At 39.2% G+C, this 22,616-nt stretch overlaps 1 protein-coding gene across 1 annotated transcript in view; it reads right to left on the bottom strand.

Moving 5' to 3' along the window:
* NPSR1 (neuropeptide S receptor 1) overlaps positions 1–22,616 on the bottom strand; it is a 55,588-nt gene that overhangs the window by 23,517 nt on the left and 9,455 nt on the right. The window contains exon 2 of the mRNA XM_059483250.1: positions 19,364–19,496. Within this exon, the coding sequence (XP_059339233.1) occupies positions 19,364–19,496 (133 nt within the window). The remainder of the gene's footprint in view (positions 1–19,363; positions 19,497–22,616) is intronic.

Below are 22,616 nucleotides of genomic sequence, written 5' to 3'. Positions count from 1 at the left end.
CGAGGATCCCAGCTCTCTGCCAGAGAATCTCTGGCAAAGGGACAGCAAGTGTGAGCCAAAATGTGGGGTGCACTAAGTATTTGTAGGGAATCAGCAAGGACACCCACAAGTGCTTTGTTCCACTGTGGTGCCTGCATTGGAGCACACATTTTGCACTGGAGCAGCAGTTTTGCCACAGGTGCTAACAATGTGTACTATGTTGCTCTTGGGCATTTTTTCCTTCAAGCCTGGCAGGCTGGAACAGAACACCAAATGTAATGTATGAAGCAAAACCCGCTTGAAAATTGTCAAGAGAAAACCTGCTCAATTGACCTGTTAAAGCTATGTGGATTTTTTTTTTTTTTTTTTTTTTTTTTTTTTTTTTTTTTTTTTGTGGCAGAAGTGGTGCTTTCTTCTCTTTCAGGCTCATTGGAAGTGACAGGAAATTTTGTTGAACTGTGTGAGCACCTAATTTATTTGTTGCATTTCTTATATTTCTGCTCTGAGATCCACTTTCTCATGAGATGAGGCAGGCCCTGTTAGGCTAGATGTTTTAAAGGATGGATGCAGTGATGCACCAGCCTCACTCCATAGCTCATCCAGGCTGAAAGATGAAGGGCTGAGAAAAGAATATACTGCACAGTACCAACCTCTTAAGAAACAGCACTTACAAAAGACGTGGAGATCAGGCCTGCAGGAATTAAAATTTAATATGCCCTGCCATTGTGAAAGGCATTAAAGTTATGTTTAATTTACCTTTATTAATATATCTCTTCCTACCACACCATTGCTCTGGGGATAGAGCTGGAGGGGGCTGGACTGATCGAGCAGTTCTGCCAAGAAGGAGAATGGCACCCACCAAAACAGGGCAGGATAATGGGAACAGCAGCAGCACATCAAATACAGTGGGGAGAGGTGGGCAAAACAGAGGGCTTTGTCTCATCATTCAGAAAAACTGGTTCCTCCCACAAAGTTGAATAAATTACTGGAGATCGGTTTCCTTGTAAAACCAGGATGTATTATGAACCAGTCAGAACAGTAAAGGCAAGTAATTTTCATTCAGATGCCCCCTTCTTCAGAACTCTGTAAATACTGTGGTTTGGGAGTGGCAGTTGCCCTTAGGGGGAATATGCAGGGACAGATGAAGTTGTTGATAATTCTGAATCCTAGCAAAAAGTTTCCTCTTCCCAGATTGTGTTACTTGCACGTAGATGAGACCACTTTCTACTAGATGAAATATTATTTTGTTGCATGCAGTTCATTTTGTGTAAATTCATTCAATGGTTCATTCAGTGGTTCATTCTGTGTAAAGAGAATGTGTCTCAGTGTAAATGCAGAAGACACAGTCCTGTGGATGAATTTGTCTTACTTAAACACAGAAAAACAAGAATATGCCTCCTCAAAAGACAAGGGAATCACACTGATTGTAATTCATTGCTGCTGTATATATTTTAAGTGGTGCCTATACTTGAAGTGTTTTCCAGAAAAAAAATTACCTTCTGAGATACCAAGTACCAAACAATTCAATTTTTAATTATTTTCTTCCCCAACATCTTGTACATACAACCTTCTGCTATTTCTTCTGAATCTTCTGTGTTGATCCTTTTGCCAACTCTTTACCTCAACTATTCGAAGGACCGTAGGTTTATATATTGGTCACAACAGAAACTGTGTGACTATTGTCATCTAAAAATGTGGACCATCCTAGGAGTATTTTCTGTTGGTGTAGTTCAGGCACCCAGGTTACCAGAGTCATTGATTACCCACACTTCTTCCAACGCTGCCTTAGTTGGCTCAGATATTGTTGATGCAGGTAGCTTAGTTTAAGTAGGAGTGGTAAGGGTGAAGCCTTCTTTCTTCCCTCACAGCAAACTGCAAATCAGACTCCCATGGTGCTCAAGCAGTGACACTGCATGCTGCAGCTCAATTTTTGTTGAAGCTTAGGCTTTCCTTTACAGAATAGTAGAATAGTGTTCCTTCCCATTTTTGTATCTGCTTTGTCTCCCCTGGTGTTTGCTCATAGCACGAACAAAAGCACACTGGTTAGTTTCATTGGCAAATTCCCATGTAAAATCATCACATGGAAAAGGCAGATCAGGCAAACTCACACTGAGCTGTTTTCCATTAAATATACTGCAGTGCCAGAACAGGCTGAAAATTCATTACATGTGGTGTGGATCTCAGTCCTGTAATTGAGCTGAACATGGCCAAAATGGACTTCTAAGCATTTGGTCTTAATAGAGCAACTAGGTCTCTGAAGTGCCGCATGATATCTTTGACGTGAATTCCATAAATCCTATTAATCATTTGTAAACATTTGGTAAGCATCTAGGCAATGGAGCTAAAGGGAATGACTCTCCAGATAAAACCTGCAAAACAGGTGAACGTGAGTTGGACATATTGGCAGGTGATGAACTGCCACATGAAAGAATTGGATGTGTCATCCTACAGCCCTTTGCAAAGATGGGTAAAAGGAAATGTGTCCGTGTTATTGTTAGTGACACAAAGACAATCTAAGTAAATAAATACCACTGCTTGAATATGCAAGAGGGGAATAGAAAAACACTGATCTTCTTAATGTAACTTCAGTGCCTGCAAAGGCTGTTTCTAGAATAATTTCTGTTCGATTGCAACTAGATGTGCTGCAGTACAGATGATGGACTAAAAGGTATGCTAATGATGTATTTGTACTTTTGATGTCAAAAGTTTAAAGTCATGTCTTTTAATGGGAGCTAATGAGATCCTAAGTGATGATTCCAGGTAAAGCATAGTCGTTATTGCCATGCTGTTGGCAGTGCCACACTTGTGCAACACACTTGTGTTTCTCAGCATTTACTACTGCACGTGAAGAAAGGTAGCAAATGCCACACACCTACCTATAGTTAACAATAGAAGTCAAACTCTCATGTAGAGTAACTGTAAAATAAATATCCTCTATGCCAGGTGACAAACCTGCCTGGATAGCCATCAGGGAATCAAACAGGAATCCATAAAATTTAGAGGTAATGTTTTTCAAGTAATTCAGAAAGAAATCAATTTCTCCCCTTAATGCTGAAATGTTGGACCCAGAGGATTATACAATTTATCTGCCAAGCACCTTTTATTAAAAACAAAACCAAAAACAAACATAACACAACTGTCATTAGGATTTGAATGTCTGAAACAGGCTGAAGATAGAAAAGCCATAATCAGTCCTTCAGGACCACATAACAATTCTGTAGCTGTCAAAACAAGAATTAAGGCTTCCTATAAACTGACATAAATTGGCACAGCAAAAGCTGACTGCTGCTGATGTAGAAAATGCATGGTTCATTTCATTGACTGTCAAGTGTATCTACAAAACATATTCAGGGCCACCACTGGGCTACAGGAAAGGGTATCAAAATAACCTTCCTAAGATTATCAAAACAACCTTCCTAGACCATCCTCGTGTCTGGTTTTGCTCTGGAGCCCCATAGAAAACCCTGAGTTCACCTCTTGCCCTTCATGTTTCTCTGCGCCTCATTACATGCAACAAGAATAAAACCCCACCTGTTCTTGCACTCTGCCTTGTTCGAAAAATGCGGTGTTTTGAAGAAAGTGATTTATGAAAAGAGGCATTAAACATTGTTTTTGCAGCCAGACTTAGAGATGCTGCTGCTCTGTTTTCCCAGACTATGTTACTGATGTGAATAAGGGCTGTGCCTACACACACCACATCTGGACTGTGGCACTGCATGGAGCTGGTGCATCAGATGTTGTCAGTGTGGCCAACTCAGACCTCTCTGACTCCTTCCCTGGGCTCCCAAAGGGTTCCACCGGAGACCAATTTGGGGCGCAAAAATCTCCAAGACCTACACAGAGCTTTGCTCTGATGGAGTCAAAGTCCCCCACAGTGTCAAAAGTATTTGGATTGCATCTGATTTTTAGTTTAAGGGCTAAGCCAGCCAGCCAGATGCTGTGTCAAGGTTGCAATCGCAGCCCAAAATTGAACCCCCAACATGCTAAAATCATAAAAGACATTAGTTTTTTCAAAATGCCTGGCTTCTTTTCCTGACCAAAAATGCATGAGAATCTTTGAGATTAATAACCAGATATTTGGATTTTCCCTGGAGGTAATTCACTGAGATTGATTGACTATAGAGACTGTAAACAACAATTCTAATTTGAAAGCTAAAATCAATTGACTTGTGCCTCTTCCACATCCTGTCAGTCAACATCCTAGCAAAGTACTTCTTTGTCTTGGGAATGTCTTCCCAAATGATGAATGAATATGAAGTTTTGTTTTTATTTAAAATTCACACTGAAAATGTAACTGTGAGGAAAAAATAATGAAAATCCAAGTATGTTTATCTATATCTGAAGCAATGAATGGTCAAGAAAGGGATGTGAGTATTTTTACAAACATCTTAGAATCCTAGAATTATTTAGGTTGGAAACAATTTTTGTGATGAATAAATGGCATAATCAATAGACTTCATAAATTCAGCAGTATGAAGAATTTATAACCACTATCATTTCAAGAACATTTTCCTCAAGGCGCAAAAAATGTATTGTGGAAATATTGTTAGCTGAAAACCATGCTAACCTACCAAAGCACTCATACTGAAATGTATTTGGTATACTAATGAGTAAGTGTTTAAGGATTTGGAAATAGAGTTGAAAATGAAAAACTCTATCTTGCAGGAGTCCATTCATTTGTGATATTTCAGAATGATCAAATTAGTCTTGAGCAAGAGCAAAACATTTTGTTTGTGATAGTATCTCCATACAAAGAGGTCCAATAGAAGAATTCAAAACCATTTCCTTTTACAGATCCTTTCAAATTCACATTGACATTATAAACCTTGTAAGTGGAGCACAGAGTTATTTAAAAGTATACCTTCAAGGGGCTTGGTTTTGGAAGCACGGCTTTGTTTTTCCAACAATCTTGTTGAATTGATTTTTTCCAGTCTATTTGTATTAGCTGGGTAGAGGATTCACAGAAATGCAATTGTGTATTGTAATTTGACTTTGATCACAGTAATTTTCTTTCTTGAGTCTCCCAAGCAGTCTTCTAGAAACTACAGCAGTAATGGTATGCAGCAGTGGATATTGAACTGCTTGCAAGCCACTCAGGCACCTCATAAAAAACATTATTAAAAGGCAAATGCCCTTTGTGCTCATAACTCCTAAAGCACACAAGCTGAAGTGCTTTAATACTTCTAATGCATTTTAATATATTGAGATGTGCTCTCTTGGAGTTGGTGTCGTGGCTTTCCAGCCGACAGCTTGTGCTCCTCTGCCAGTCACCCTGGTCCCTCCAGTTCCAGAAGTCAGGAGTCTGAGTGTGGTTTCCTGGGAAGCTCAGTGACTGGCAGGTGGCACATACAACCTTTCTGGAGTAATCTCATCTTCTACAGAAGGAACCTTTTCAGAGCATCCTGAACCATTTCCCTTCTACTAATGAGTGTTCTCCCAAACCACAGAGTCTCTGGAGATGCCCAGTCCTGCAAAGATGCTTTGGCTCACCTGCTAATGTGAATTAGCTCCCAAGGTGAGAGTTTTGGAGACCTACAAAGGCCACAGAGGACAAGAGCATTTTCTGCGTCCATGTGCTTTGTGTGCTTTACCAGGTAGAATAACAAAGGAACCATTTAAAAGATAATCCTGATGTTCATGGAAAAAGTGGCATAGTGCTTTATTTTCTGGCTGCATTAAACAGCAATCTTCCCATCTCCTAAGGTCATCCCTTGCCCAGCAATATTCAATAATGTTATGTTCAGACCTAATGTCCAGACATATGAATTTTCTCCTTTACCTGATGAATTGGGACCACATCTGAGGATGTGCTTTCTCTCAAAATCAAGACAACTTGTGCAGGTGACCTGGAACTTTCCCCAGAAAGAGAAGAGCAATGAGACTTGCTGTAGAGCTCAACAGCTTAATAAGCATTGCTAATATTTACAGTGTGCTGGGGAATTCTTCTATAATTTATTATTTTCTGTAAATGCTGTTTTTTTATTATTTTTCTATTTTGCCTAGTTCTTTTTTAAACTAAGCATTAACTTTATACTGTCTACAGGGTGCAGATTTTGCAGCCTTAAGAAGTATTTCTGCAAAATGCAGTCAAAAAGGATGCAAGATATGTTGGAACATCTAAAACCTTCATACAGACAACAGGCACCATTCTAGTCAGTATCAAATTGTCAACATAGGATTTATTTTTTCAGTTGGCCTCAAGAGCTTTATCTCAAACAACAATTTCTCTATTGGCTCACAACTTCCCCTAAAATGGAAATTACTTTCCCTTCTGGTGTATTTTGATCTATTAGGGAATCTTCTTTAATAGTGAATAAACTGTACTGCCTTCATTTCCTTCTCTCCACTGCTCCCTTCCCCTTTCTCCACTTCCCCTTTCTTCACTTCCAGCTCTGAATGGAGATATTTGATTTGCATAACTGTCTAGATAGTGAGAGCTCCTCCCAAAAAGAGCACTTAAAAGTTACTTTCAGAGGTGGAGTTTATGCCTCCACCATAACCAAAAGAAGTTAGTAGGCAGAGGGCTGAAATTCAGTTTTAAGTATATAAGTTGTTTCATGCTCCATGCCTTTGGACATGGTATGCACTTACAGTAAGGTAACTTTGGAGTGCAAAACATGGTTTTAATGCCATTAGTGACAGAAAATCCATACTTGAGGCAATGTACACACACTTTTCCCTGCCCCAGACACAGTGCAAAACAATTCCATGCTGATTTCCATTAACCATCCATTTTCTCCAAGGCCTCAGAAGACAGCCAGCACTGAACCTTGTCTCATTCGTTCTACAACCAGGTCCAATACGCTGCGTTGCTACAGGCCCACACTACTCAAAAATATCTGGCTTAACAAGCATTTGGTAGACATGTGACTGCCTTTGAGAAATACCTGAGGAGAGCCAAAAGTGCTCTATTTTGAACAAACCAAACTGGTTTATTTACTGCGTGGAAGGCAAACTGGGAATTTGGGAGGCATTTGAGTACCATGTTGTGGTGTTCCATTGAACTAGGCAAGCTGTGAGTACCAGCATACCCACGCAGGGAGACTTACAGACAGACTGCAAAGGCACAGGATGCATCACTGATTTGTTTGTCTAAGTTTCAGTGCTTGAGAGAAAAGATCTTACAGCATATTATGAGAGGGCACTTCAGAGAAACTAGGTTGATGTGCAACTGATGTGGTTGTCACTTATTAATATTAGATTAGACACCTTGGCAAAGCAAAGATTTCAGGTGAATAGTTTTATCACTGTGCTGTCTTTTGTGCATTAAAATTTCATTAGAGTTTCTGTCTTAGAGCAATGAGATTTACCACTAATAACTCTTTGACACAAAGAAACTCATTCTTTATTTGAGTAACACAACACTATAAAACCTCATCAGAGCTGATCATCAGAGATTGGAGATGCATGGATCCCATGAATGGATTGGAACAGGTACTGTAGTAGAGTCTTCTTGGGTCTCATGCTCCCAGTATTGTGAGGATTAGTCAAATGGAGTGTGCCATCTAACAATGTGTCAAGCTTGCTGTGTGTCTGCATGTGCTTCTGACAGGGATAAGAGGGAATCCAAATTTAAATTGATTCTCTGAATGAAGCATGGAAGTGTTTATGGAATTCTCCTTTCAAAAAGATGAACATAACACTGAAAGACCCTTACTTTACTGGGGTTATGTACAAAGCTGTCCTCAGGAGTGGTGACACTGGATTCCATGCTAAGGATGATGGAAAATGCCACTCTGCTTTTCAGCTCTTTTAGAGGGAATCTGCTACTGCCTTCCATGAGCAAACTGCTGTGACCTTGCAGTTCTTAGGAAAAGGGTGTAAATAAAAATGTCCCCTTGATTTCTAAAAGTTTTGCATGTTTCATTAAACAAAGATGACTGAGCAGCAAAAGACATTTCTTGTATTTCAACTGGCTTATCAGCAGGAGAGACAGTTTCAAAATGAACATTGAAATTACCATACTTAATATACCTTAAATTTTTTCTCTGGACTTACTAGTAATATAGCAGTAACTCCAGCACTCCCATAACACATTAGATTAAACAGTGATTTTACAGTCCCTATCCCTGCAGCATGGCAAAGTCATTTTCCTAAGAGGGGGCTCTCCATCCTTTCCAGATGTGACATCAGCTCCTGATTTTCTCTCTGACTATGGGAGCTAGAAATGAAAATGTGTAGAAATAATTCTTCTATTTAAGACTACAAAATGTCCATCAAAAAAAAAATACCATCTCAAAATGTAGATGGGTTTTTGATTGTGGAGGGTTTTTTTAGGAAACAAATAAACATCTCTTTTTTGTCATGTGTCTTCAAATTCCCAGAATTTCAAAGCAATCTGTTTCCTCATGCAGACAACCCCTTATTCCCCACTTCTAGTGTGCAGGTTTCTGGCTTATTTGAATAACGTTTTGTCTCTTGTTCTATTTTGCTAGTTTACAATGAAAGCAAATATGCCTTTCAAGAAAAAATTCCATTCCTTTTTTATCAGTAACCTCTAAGAAACTGGCATAATCAAACACTTCACTTTTCAGTGCTGTTATCCCTGTTCCTTAGGAACTAGCAAAAAGTTTGACTTGTGAATGAAATGTTTGGAGATTTTTCCAGATGTAATTTCCATGCTATTTTGACTGATCATGTTCTTGTTAAGCAGATCTTCACTCTTCTTTCTTGCTTGCCACTGCCTGCAACATAACATAATAGGAGTGGAGAAACGTGTGACTTACCTGCAAGGTTTTCTGGATTTCAGGGCTGTGGTGTGGGGATGGGCAGGTGGATGTGGCTGTGCCTGTATTGCATGTGTGCAGAAACAGAACCAGATCCCCATTGCATCCTTCAGTGATTTCAGGTGGTTCTTTCCACCAACACAGTGGAGCACAGCACTTACATGCACTGAACTCAACAATCTTGAAGCTCTTTCCTAACCTAATTTATTCTATGATCCTAAAAATTCTCCTTTAAGGCTAATCATGCAGCTGTAGTGTTAATGCACAGGTTTGGAGTAATTTTTGTCACTTAAATTTGTCACTTTTGTTCCATATCCCATTTAGATCTCTGCAACTACCTGAAAGGACAATGTAGAAAGTTGAGAGGCAGTCTATTCTCCCTAGTATCAAGCAATAGAACAAGAAAATGGCTTCAGGTTGTGCCAGGGGAAAATTAGTTTAGATACTTGGAAAGATTTCTTCTTAGAAAAGATGCTCAAGCATTGGAACAGGCTGCCTAGGGAAGGGGGTTAATGACCATGCCTAGATGTATTTAAAAGAGATGTAGATGTGAAATGCAAGGACGTGATTTAGTGATGGAATTGGCAGTGTTAGGTTGGACTCGATCTTTTCCAACCTAAACGATTCTGTGATTTCATGAACAAATTGTCTTTTGGGCAGCATCTAGAAAATCTTGGACAAGTTCCATATGGCTATTAAGAAACAATTCTGAGCACAAAAGAAATAATCCTGCACTTTCCATCAGGTAACATTGCTATGCCTTGCTGTGCTTAAAAATAAACAAATGGAAAGGTTCTGAGAAATATCTTCCCTGTAAAACTTGGTGGGCTTTGAGTCAGAGCCTTCTGAGGTCTGATTGAAAAGGAGGAATATTGGGTTCTTAGTTGTCAAAAATGAATAGTAATCCTGACATATTTGGTGATGTACGAACACTGGAGGGATTTATATAGTCAACTTTAGAGACCTAAATTAGGAATTGAGTCCTTCTGTGCAAATCAGTGAAACTTAAGCCCAAGTATAGAACTGCATGGAGAGTTTTGCTCTATTGGCTATAAATTGAGCATGAGAAGGGTGACTTTGTATCTTATATACCTACAGTGAGGTGCCTAAAATAGATGGCAGGAATAATCCCTAACATGAATACCAGTGTGCAAGAATGCAGTCATGAGATTTAATCCAATTATCTCTGTGACAATTATGTCCCATTTTTCTTCCCAGAACTGATGTCAAGGTGTGGGCTTTCTTCAGACCTCCTTCTGTACACATAGTAAGAGGCTAACAGGGCATCTGCCCTCCATCCTCCCTGCTATTAGAAAGAATCATGGAATATTCTAAGTTGGAAGGGACTCTCAAGGATCACCAAAGTCCAGCTCTTAAGTGAATGGCCTCATACAGCGATCAAACCCACAAAATTGACATTATTAGCACCAAACTCTTAGCAGCTGAGCCAATCTCAGTATTAATGATGTTGTATAAAACAAAAGGTGTAATGTTCCAAATAACAGTAATTTCCTCAGGTGGAGAAGGTCACAGATTAAAATTGCTTTGGTCAAAGGCCAGCAAATGTAAATAGTCACCACCCAGCTGTAAGACAAGGAAGGTAGCTGAAGATACTTGCCTAGTCTGCATTTCACTTGGCTGACTGGAAAAGTTACCAAGATTAGAATTTTGTTGTTCTTTTTGCTGTTTCTTTCAAATGCCACACAGCTGCTCTAGCATATGAGCCCAGACCATACTACATTTTTGTCTTACAGCCCTCAAAGTGCTGTCATTGCCCCTACAAACCTTTATAATCTCCACACAGCCCTACTGGTACCAGCAGAGCTGTGACAGTGGAGTAACTTGGCTGCACAGTGTGTCAGCAGAGGGTTAGAGAAATTATATTGCAGGTGAAAGTGGAGAGTAAAAAGCTACTGGCAAAAAAAGTCAAAACAACCAGCTGAAAGGAAATGCTTTCATTTTAGTCACACAGCTGTCTAGTCAGGAAAAACATTTGTATGCAAAGATCTGAAGGAATGACAGCTTCTTTTGAAAGAATAGAAATGGTAAATGTGGACTTCCTGTGCAGAAATCTGTAGGTGGGTAAATGGAATCAAGTTTAGCCAGTGTGTGTCTGTTGAAATGAGAAAACAATGCCTTTGACAAAGATAGGACATATAAGGTCCATTCATCACTTTTAATCCTTTCAGAAATGACTTATTAGCCAGGCAAAGCAAGCAGAAGAACCGATTCCATCTTAGTTTAAAATTGCATGATCTAGGGTGAATTTTGGAAGACAAGATTGTCACTGAGATGTTATGTTGATATTTCTTACTTCCTTTCTGGGGATGTACAGGGGCCCAAACCTTAGAGATGGCATTCAGAAACATTCCCAGATGACTTAGTACAGAAGTCTGGTGCCTGCTTGTGATTTTAAGCATACACATGCACTGCAAGGGAATAGTCATTGGACACTGTATTGCATATTTATAGACCTGTTGTAGTTAAATTTTCCCCTGCTTTAGATGCAAGAGGATTTATGAACTGAAGCCTATTAAGTCGCTAAAAGCTGTATAAGGAAATACTCAACATCTTTGTAGAAGAATCACCACATCTACTGAAAATACTTCATAACTCAAAAAAAAAAAAAAAAAAAAAAAAACAACAAAAAACCACCAAATTAGAAAAGGACATGTCTGGCTTCAGAGTGTTAAAGTGATTGAGATGCAGATGAAATGAGGGCATATCATCTTTGTTGCTAAATTCTCAGGTCCCAGGAGGTCCACTGGAATGTGAAAAAAAAACCCCACATGACCATATCCTACACTGGAACTACTGACAAGCAGAGAAAATGTGTCTGTTGTTTTGCATTTGCAGAGGAAGATACAGTTTCTATCCCTAGGCACTCTGAAAATTCCACACAGAGTTTCTATGTATGATGAGCACACAAATTGTCCCCTTCCAGAACAATTTAGTGCAGCATTGAGGAAAGAAAATACTTTTTTCATGAGTTCTCCTTGCCTGTGTGAACGTCAGCTCTGCACTTGGGTTTAAGCTGCAGAGTGATTTTTGCTGCCTGAAAGGGATCTGAAGATCACTGTTCAAAAAAAATAGACAGAAAACCACTGTTTAAGGATGTCTGCCTAGTGGGTTGTGATTGCATTAATTACAAATCGTGAATCATGGACATTTTGTTCCTGCATTTGTAAGATTAAAGTACGCTATATAAATAAAAGTCATTACAGGGTTTTTAAGGGGATGATCATGCTTGCTTCCAGTAGCAAATTACCATTATATTGCCACTAATGGGAGGGACACTGCATTTTACTCATTCTACTACTATAGTTACTGCACATCAGTGCTTTTTTGTTTGTTTGTTTTTTGTTTTTTTGTTTTTCTGGGTTTTTTTTGTGCTAGTGCTGCTGTTTCCTACTGCAGTGAGCTCCAGTGGATAGAGTCTAAGCAATTAAGCAAACATAAATACTGTGTCCATCCCTGGACTTTCCAGCGAACCCCTAAGAAAATATCTAATTATCTAAAACTACATGAGTATTAAAAAAATATAGCATAACAGGCTTCCATCTGTGGGCTGGTTAAAAACACGTAGAGTTTGGTTTGGAATTGAATTCTAAGGCAGAAGTTGTTGTCAGCAAATCTACAGCTCATTTCTACATTCTCCAAATGTCCCATCTCCACAATAGCTCCCAGCCAGGTTTTTGGGCTATCTCATTCTGGCCTAAAACTCTCTGGTTTCTGCATCAGGATTTGATCCATTGCTGTTTCTTTGTCTTTCCACATATACTTGCTTGACTCCAACCTTTTGGGCACATACAAGAAAGGCAAAGGTGATCCAACTGCCCTAGATCCCAGGATTACTGCCAAGTCTCCAAGGCTACCTTTTTTTCTTATAGTCCCAATCTTGTGGTGTCATAACTTTACCTTTTCAAGGAGGTAAATATTGCACCAAGAGAAGTTTCTTTTGCTTTAGACCTCACAGGGAAGTAGTATAACTCCATGGATTGTTGGAGCACTAGTCCCAAATTCAATGTGCCTACACTAGTAGACTGGACCAGAATAAAGTATTTTCAGGATACCAAGTTTTCTATGTCAGACCTCATTCTTCATGATTTCACCTCTAAAACATAAAATCTATTCGTTTTCTGTGAGCATTTTCCTTTGGCTGGATGACCAAACACTGCAAAATAGAGGCCCTGAACACCCCTTTCACATAAAGCTTCTTTCTGTCTTTCAGTTTTGATGTTGAAGTTCACTTCTGGTTTCCTTTCCTGCCTTCTGAGGATATTCCACTTTTTACCCCATCTACTTCAGGACTGATTGGGGAGAAAATGCATTTTAAGAGGGATGCATGTATTGGATATTTTCCTCGGGAAAACAGAAACTATGTTTTGACTAACCATTTATGCAGAGATAAATGAATACATGCAGAAATACTCATGGCTCTTTACGTAAGAAATATTAGAGTATAGTAAAAGATGATTCATAATATCAAGCTGGAATTGCACAGCACCAGTGTCCAAGTTGCATATTACAAACTAGGGAACTATGATTCATCTTCAAATCTGAGTAAAAGTTCAAAGGAGAATTCAAGTCTCTCCTAGATGTTATTGAATCACAAGGAATGGCAATGGGTAGCAAATCTGTTTTGCCTCGTGCTGCCACAGGGCATTGCAGGCTGTGATCACATTTATCTTATCCTGCATTATGTTTCAGTTTGTGGGGGCATGCTAATACATACCTCGCTTAAAGTCCCATGTTGCTTTCCTCTTACTGAATTCATCTTGGCAGAATCAGCATGGAAAAATGATTGCTACTTTTCCAGGCAGCTAATGCAGCCATGAAACAATTTTTTTTTAATTCACATAGTTTCATGGGATGCATTGAATAAGCAATATTAATATTGCTGTGTTTACTCCCAGAGACCATTTTTGCTCTTGGTAAATTGAAGCACATTTATTCTGTAAATGCAAAATGAAAGTTGTACTAAATGCTATCGTTTTCACAGCCTACAGAGGAAAGGTGGATGTAATCTATTTCTTTCCCTATTTATCAAGCCATGTGTGCAGTTAGGTGATTTGCAGAATTCTTAGACTTACAGATAGGTTTTTGGGAATCAAGCTGCTTGCAAAAGTGGGGAATTTGGATGCCATTGGGTATTCTGTAAAATTTAAGTGTCTGTGCCTGAGGAAATATTAACAAATTACACTTTCTTTCCAACCTTGACAAACCTCTTTCAGCAGTGATGGGAGCATGCAGTGCAGAACACAGATGATCCATTAGCAGAGACAGTTTCCTTACATTAATTACACTTTCAAGAGGTTTTAGATCATAATGAATATAAGAAATGCACATGTCCTTCTCTCAGTTTCAGCAGTGAATTCTGCAGTATGATTGTAACTTCCTCTAAGTTTTCTTTTCTTCAGGTAGGATGATGAAATTTCTCACCTTTCTTCAGCCTTCATATTTTTCCTACAAATAGCAGACAATTAGCGTGGAAAGAGGAGGAAGACAGATTTCTGGGAATTAGTTCAGTTTTGTGCATTAAGTTTCTGTGTCTTAGGTGGACAGCCATGTAAATCATATTGGTAGGTTCCAGCCAAGACCCAGCTGGCAAGAAAGGCAAGTTTTCTAGTATAACTGGGAACTCTTTGGACTTTTTGGCTGCCAACAGTCCACCTCCATTAAGGTGACTTGCTGATTTAGCTGCTAATTGCCTCTGTGCAATTAACTTCCAATGCTCATAATCACTGTGATGTCTAAGGTACTTGTAAAACTGATGAATTTGTATGTATGATTTCCCTAAAGTGCAGAAATATTCCAAGTATCATTTTCCTGATGAAAAGCTAGAACAGAGACCATTATCTGTTAATAATGTTCTACATGTTAATTTTGGTAATGGTGTTATTATATTAAGCTTTTCTACAGATCATGGAGTAACAAGTCATCTTCATTCGTTCAAGTCATATAGAACAATGAAGAAAATTATTGAAGGACAGGCACAGTACATTAAAGCAGTCAGTACCCAGTACCCTACTGGTTTTGGTGTAGGGGAAAAAAAGAAGAAGAAAAGAACAAAATTTGTTCATGTTTAGCTCTTGTGGCTGCACAGTTAGATACACTCATTTAGTGCATTTAACTGGAAAATTAGTCTCTGCCTTCAGTCATCTAATCCAAAGTCGCCCTAGAAGTCAGTGATTGAGCCCAGCTGGTTTTAGTCTCACTGTCATGCTCTCTCTGGGCAGAAGCAGCACAGGAATAAAGCAGCACTCTTTGCTTTAGCAGGGTCCATTTCCACCTATATGCTTGTGTTGCCCTCTCGTAGCAGGTTCTCAGTGTATTGGCTTTTTACCAAACACTGAACAAAATGAGTGCAGCTGGTGAGGACCAAGGCCTTCAACTTTCTGGGAGCAACCGAGGAAGGTAATGATACAAATATCTTTATATCACTTTTTAAATTACCTCCTTGCCTTTTTAATGTAATTCTCAAGTCATCCCTTAGGATTTGGTATTTATACCATAATATGGACTGTACAGCTGCATATGCTTACAGAAAATCTTTTGTTTTCCTCTTTATATGTAAGCTACCATAAAAGTTATGTGATGTTCTTTCTATTTTCTCTCTTCATTACAGCCAAAGCAATACATATGTGAGCACATATTTCCAAACAAGACTGTCAGACTGTAGCTTAAAATTTGGCATGCAGTTAAGTGCCTACATGTAGTTCTACCCCTAACAATGGACAAAATGTAACACTGTTCCTAAATTACTGATTTCTGTTAAATGGTGGAATAGAAGCACACTGAGCTAAAGGTCGTGACATTTCAAGTTCCAAATTTCCGGATGGTAATGTTGGAGAAAAAGATTTAAATAAGCTACCTACTTCTCGTCAATAAAAGGAACTTAAATACATTCCTCTGTCAGTGGTAGTTAAAGTTGAATGGAAAATAATGAGAAGAAAAATTCTTTCATTTCATTCATTCTCTTCAATTCATTTCTTTTCATTTAAATATAGACTTTTTCAATGTATTGCTTGATTGGTTTTGGAATTGGTCAAATAATAGCAGTTCTTGCTGTTACAAAGTACTAGCTCTTTGGCCCATAAATTATATTTCTTATCCACTACTACTCAAGTAGTTTGATATATGCCTCATGTCCACTGTTTTTACATTTTGAGAGTAAACTTAAGAAGGCCTTCATTTGGTAGAGCTGGGTAAATTGACCTGTTCAGATACAAATGTGTGGACAAACCATGTTTCCTGAAAACAATAATATTTCACTTCAATACTTCCAGCTTTATACAGCGCCTTTGAACTCATCCCAGTCTTTGATCTTGAACCACTTGGTGATTTCAGTCGGAGGCAAACATCTTAAATACAGTAAGACACTGAAGTTACATGAAATGGCATCGGGTAGGGGAAGATGTAAGAGATTTCCTGCCAGGAGAGATAGCTATGCCATGAGCATAACTTGTGCTAAGCTCAGAAGAAAAGTGTTTGGGGAAAAGTGTTTAGAAATACCCTCCTCACAGGGTAATCTTCAGAGCTTGCTCTTTCTGAGAAACTAAATTACCTTGGAGATAGAAATCTGTAGGAAACCTAGCTTTAGTTTCCATCTGAACAGACAAACTTGTTTCTAAGAACAACATTTTTACAGAAGAGGAATATGCCCAAAGGCAAACTGAAAACTGAACACAAGCCAAATATGGCAATATTCCTCTTCATTAAATTAGCTGATGCTGAGTGATTAGTACTATTGTTCAGCTCAGCTGTTAACTCTTAGCTGATTTCCTAGTTCTTAATTCCCAGATAATTTCAAAGAGATTTATGCATGAACTGAGAGTTAGACATAGACTTAAATGTGGTACTGACACAAGCATTGTATAAGTGTATATTTAATGTAAAATATTGTGAATCCAGGCTTCAGCAACATCCTTAAGCATTCTGAAGTTGAAGGGATTACTCACATTCCTACAGATCCCCACAAGTCTGAGCACCATGTTGAATTATGATGTAGTAAAGGATGAGTAAGAATATTCTCTAGATTTGTGGAGTGGGTTGAACCACTGAATTCTGTCAGTGTTGAAAGAAGCCTCAATCAGTTAGTTATTTCTCATCTGCATCTGGCTTGGCAACCAATCAAGAAGAACAACAGCACTCACTTCTTATTCATGTATTATGCACAATTTTGCTTTGAATACCTTGTTTATTCTAACACAAAGGCTGAATTTTAATTTCATTTTTGGTACTACATCAGTGGCTAAATGTGAGAATTGTGGGTATCTCACAGTTATTGAGCCACAGATCAATAGACAAAAAGTTTTTAAATGGCTTTGAAATGTCTGCATTGATAAAACTATATCCATTATTCTTCTTTCTGCTACTGGGCAGAAATAATAAATATTTTAAGGACCTCAAAATAGATGAAAGTAGTAATATTGACTAAGCAGAAACTGTTTGCCAGGAGATTAGGCCCTAGTTGGAAGGATTTAAATATGCTTGGCATGTCAAAGCAATGTGACAAGTCGGTGTTTTCATAATGTTCTGCGTCTACCTCATAACTTGTGAAAGGATGATGGCTGTTGCCAGCTTGCTTTGTTCTTAATAATATTTTTAAAGATAAGAAAGTGAAATGGCTCCATTTCAGGAATTAAGTCATTTCCTTGTGCCAAAATACTGACAAGCAGTCTTGGTGCGGGAAGATAAATTAGAGTTCTGACTCCTGCATCACAAAAAAGAAATCGACATTGCTTAAAAGGAGCCTTGTTGTTAGAGCTGAAGTTACTTCTTTTAACGTTGCAGATGTGAATGTCAAGTGAGTTTTCTATGTGAATTTTTGTAATATGAAATGGAATAGACTGTTGAACTCAGGCAATTTTAAAAGTCAAGGATAATTTTAGGGAAGGGGAAGTCAGAAGAATCAGCAAGTGGAACACACAAATCTCAGTCAAATTATAGCATCAGCTGTATAGCACTATTTGCTGCCCACATCTAATGGTGTATTTGCTTTGTTGACTTTGCCACTGTCACTGATTCTTTCAGCTCCCTCAAAATTGCACTTGCAATGCCTTCCTCTCCTTTCATGCTGACAGTACTTAAACCCCTAGTGAATAGTTCTTCATGGACCTCCATTCTAATAGAAAAAGTCCTCTTTCCTATGGGTACAAAATGGAAAAATTCCCCCTCGGACACTTTTCCAGCACAGAAACAGCGGTAGACTCCTCCCAGTACACCTGACAGTAAGTATGAAATGGATGATGTCCGTCTGGGGCTTCCTCTGCTCTTCTTTCTTTGCCTGTACTTCTGCTTGGCTGCCTGAGCACATCCCATTCATCTGGGATGGGGAGCTCTTTGAGCAGTGTTTATTTTGAAACTCCTGTGAACACTGCAATGCTTGATCTGTGATTGATGCTTCCAAGCTGGGGGTGAGGCTGTATTGACCTGCCTTACCTGATGGATAATACTTCTGCCTCATGAAGGAAGTGGCAATAAAGGTCACAACTGAGATAAGAAGTAAAACTATTTATTACAGATGACTCAGGCAAATAGGAAAACAGCTGTCAGCACTTCAGAAAAGAAGTCACTGCAAACCCTCGCCTCCTCACCTTACAAGGATTCTTCCATCACCTGTTACAGGCCTGCCTCTTTGCATCAATTTGCACACCCTGGTCTGTTTCAGCTAAGAGTAGTTCTTCAAACTGAACATGCTCCTGAGCAGACATGGCTGAGACCATGGAGCTATTTACAAAAATGCATGGTGGAAATTGGGCAGCGTAGTGCTTTGTTTTTCCAGTACAACAGACAGCAAAGGAGGAAGCAGTATTGTTGGAAAATCATATATTAAATGGTTCTTTAGTGAAAAAGTGCTATAATTCCTACCATAGCTTAGGGGAAGAAAAAAAACCAATAGAAGCCTATAAACATATCCTATATACACAAACAGTACAACACAGATGTCTTGTAAGCAGGGATTAGTAGCAGGACACTGTTAGAGAAACAGCACATATTTTCCCTTGGGAAACTTAAACCCCCACAAATGTAGTCCATTCAAGACCACAGAGAAACAATGTGCTGCTTATGCTCATTTCCTTTCCTTCTTGCTGAGACTGACATTTTACAAACCAGGCTCCTGTACATTTCACACTCTGTTTAAAAACTACAAAGTCCTTGGATCAGCATCCTTTTGTCCATTAAAAAAAAACACCTAAATGCATTCCTCTCCACCTGTATATTGTTATATTTCCCTTCATTAAACTGGACAACATTAAGTTATTTTCACTCTTCACCACAGGACAATAATTGATCGAGTAGTTTTAGTAGAAAAACACAAGAGATTAATCTTAAACTAGTTTAATTTAAGCAGTTCCATGACAACAACTGGAGACATCTTCTGGGAAATGTAGATGCAAACTCAGACTGGAATATAAGATTTAGTGACACCAATGGGTTGCAGCTGCTGCATACTACTACATCTAGCAACATCTTTTTAGATCAGAGTCAGACTGAGCCCTAAGATAAGTAGCCATCCATTTGCTTTATGGCAAACTGCAACTGGGCATTAGGTGGCAACTAGATTCTTCACCCCTCAACTCACATTTTCTTATTTGTCATTTTAACAGTGATTCCTGTGCAGGTCAGGTGCCCTTTCCCCTCCCATACACTACCTGTGATTGCCAGCTGAGTAACAAAGTAGGTCATTCGAGATTTCCGCTTCCTCCTCCAGGTAGAGAAGAGCACAATGGCATTTCCAGAAATTGTGACAATAAAGAGAATCCAAAGAGTCACCAGCTGCTCTGTCTGCAATGGAAAGAAGGGAAAAAAGCATATTGGTGGGTGGATGGACAGTCACTTATCCTCAGACAAATGAGATGAGAATAGAAAACAGGAGTGAAATTTGAGTTTTGCCAATTGATTTAAACTATTTAGTCTAAAAGACATTCTTGGTTTTTTTTTTTCAGAAAATACTTAACATGCATCACTGCTAGTGATGTTCTTTCCAGTTTGGTTTGCAGGGGCTGTATATTACTTCTCCCTTCACAAAACAACTAGCAGTGTCTGTATTCTGCACTTAGTGCTAAAATGAGAGGCAGCTCTCAGCTTTCTTGTGCTGCTCCAGCAAGCTGTGAAATAACCAGCTGCCTCACTTCATAAGGAATGTTGATAGATGGGCTCCTTTGGAGAAATGGAGGAAATAAATACTTCTCTCTTCCCCAGCTTCAGTGAGTCTGGGTCATTCACGAGCCCTGACGAAATTCAGACATCCACTCCATGATCTAGATGTGCACCAAGACTGAAAAGGAAGCGTGACCCACTAAAGAAAAGTATACTTGTGTAGCGACTGAAACGTGATGACAAAACGTCCCCTAGTGGTGTGTGTATAAAGAAAACAAGGTAAGAATGCTGTTCGTGCTCTCAAAGCATCGGGATGCTCTGGCTGTAGGATCAACGCCGTATGTGTGTGTCCATGTTTGGTTGTTTGGTACGTGCACATCCAATCTTTATATCCTAGCAATTGTCAATGCAGTAGTTTGGGATCTTTCCATTCAAAACAGCAAGTCCACAACATGGGAGTTAGGGGAAGATGGAGGATGCAGGTGAGGGCTGCAGCTGAGGAGGGGTGCCAGGTGCTGGCCCTACAGACTTGGACTCAGCAGGCTGGGTGCGAGATGCTGTCAGTAATACCAACCTACATGATTAGGCTGATAGAAGAGCAAAAACCAGGGAGAACACTCATTAAAGGCATTTGTAAGCCACTATGGTGAGCAGGAACCAGAGCTCCTTCTGCTTTCAAAGAAAGTAGTTCACTATGAGAGTGGGGAGGGAAGGTGCAATGAAATGAATGGAGCAGGGACATGGAACTTCCTGCTTTATAATTAGCCTTAGTGCTTCTCAGGACATAGCCCCACTCCTGGCCAGCAGTCATTGTCCGTCCTTGTCCCTCCCATTGCCCCCCAGAGCAGCTTCTCCTGGGAACCAGCCTCAGCTTTGCTCCAGGTAGGGACCCACACTACCTTGTGGATCACAGGGTCACGCAGGGAAAGCAAGACCTGATGAGGGGCAATTTGATGTTGCACTCTGTGCCTGAGCCTAGAGATAGTTTAAGCAAACAATGAAAGCTGTGTAGAGAGGATTTCACTTTTCCCAGCATGATGATTTTCACCAACATAATGTCATCTCACCTAATTTTGAAGTTCCAAAGAGACACAACTGTTCTAAATTGTCTTAGTATTGTCTAGGTAATAGCAGTGTCGCAGAGATGAGTCACCACTCATCTCACCTACCTTGGGATGATTTGTCTCCACTGAGTATAGAGAGACCTAGATGAGACAACCCATGTGGGCTAGATACTTGGCCTTTAGATTAAAAAAAAAAAAAAAAAATTGTCTTTTTGTGTTACCTGCAAATCTCTTTAATTTATTGGAAACAAATTTCCTTAAAAATGTGTGGCAGAAATATGGTGAAACTGTTTTTATGGGGATGCTTTTCTTAGCACAGGAATTGGAAGGAAATATCTTTTTGGAAGACAATAAAATCATAAGATAAGATTTCACATCACTTTTGTCCTTGAAATCAATGATTTCTCCTTGGGGTTTGTTTTGGTTTTTCCATTTCAGAGAACATATTTCTCACATGAAGAAAACTAAGGGACTAGACTTGTTCCCGTTTTCTTTGGTATAAAATCAGAAGAGCATTTTCTTAAAAGGAATTATATTCCTGTATTAAACTGATATTGATAGGAACAGAAGAAAGATCTGACAGTCAAACCTTCTTATGTTTCCCACAGAAGAAATTGCTATGGAACATCAGAGGCTGTGTTAGAAGGATAAGAGCACAGTACAAATGGTCAGATTAAATCCCTTCTGCCAATTTAAAAGCAATGCCTAACAATTAAGCAATGTTAGACTCCAGACATTAAACCAGACTGCAAAGATAACTTAAAAATGCAAACACTGAAAATAGAGGTAACTCTGGAAGGGCCGTAGACAAAGAAATAAAGCCAAAATTTCTATTAATCTATTTGTGGGAGCTGACATTCTGACTAAAAGAAAAAAGATCTCATTCCTGAGGATTAAGGAGTTGTAACAATAGGAAACTTAAATCACTGCAGCCTCTCTCAGTCTGTGTTAACTTGCAGAATGAAAACTTCCATGGTTATTAATGGGATGCCCACTGTGATAAAGGCCTTTGCAGAGGCCAGGATTGGAATTCAAAATTATCTTCATGAATTGGAAACGTGTACTGGGAAAAAAAGCAACATGCTGTCCAACAAGGAGAAGTGCAGGGCTGCAGTGCAGTGAGTGTAATCTCTCTTGGTCGAACCAGCCTTCCAAACATCAACCCTCACAGGCAGCACACGTGCAAAGTGCCCCAGAACGTCACGGAATCACCCAACCATGGGAGCAACAGCCCCCACCACTCTGGGATCAACACCAGGCTCATGTGCCTCTGCTGCATCTTCCCACTGGGCCATGCCCACTCCTGGGCACAGTGCTTCAAGAGAGACACACAAACGAGTTGACATAAAGGATGTAGTCAGGCAAAACAACTGAATGAATCAAGTTGCTAAATCCAGGAAAAGCCGACTGCAGGAAAAGATGAACATAGCCTTGAGGACATAAAAAGACTAATGTAAAAAAGTAAAGCACTAATCTCTTCTTTAGATCCACTGTGGACTGGACAAAAAATCAAAACTACGGTACAGAAGTCAGGATGAAAATTTAAAAAGAAAAAGAAGGCTTTAAAATATATCATAGATAGAGAGATTGATTAAGCCAGTGAAGCCGTCTGTGAAGCCTTTAAAAATAGTTATTAGATTAGAGAGATAGCTGATGGATTTTTGAATCTCACTCCAGCTGAACTTTCTTTAGTTTTATTCATCATCTTCAGATTGTTTTGACATAGAAGTGTTTAGATTCA

The sequence above is a fragment of the Ammospiza nelsoni genome, chromosome 1 (genome assembly GCF_027579445.1).
Source record: "Ammospiza nelsoni isolate bAmmNel1 chromosome 1, bAmmNel1.pri, whole genome shotgun sequence".
Classification (NCBI taxonomy): domain Eukaryota; kingdom Metazoa; phylum Chordata; class Aves; order Passeriformes; family Passerellidae; genus Ammospiza; species Ammospiza nelsoni.
The sequence above is the reverse complement of the archived record's forward strand: the minus strand, read 5'-3'. Positions and strand labels throughout refer to the sequence as shown.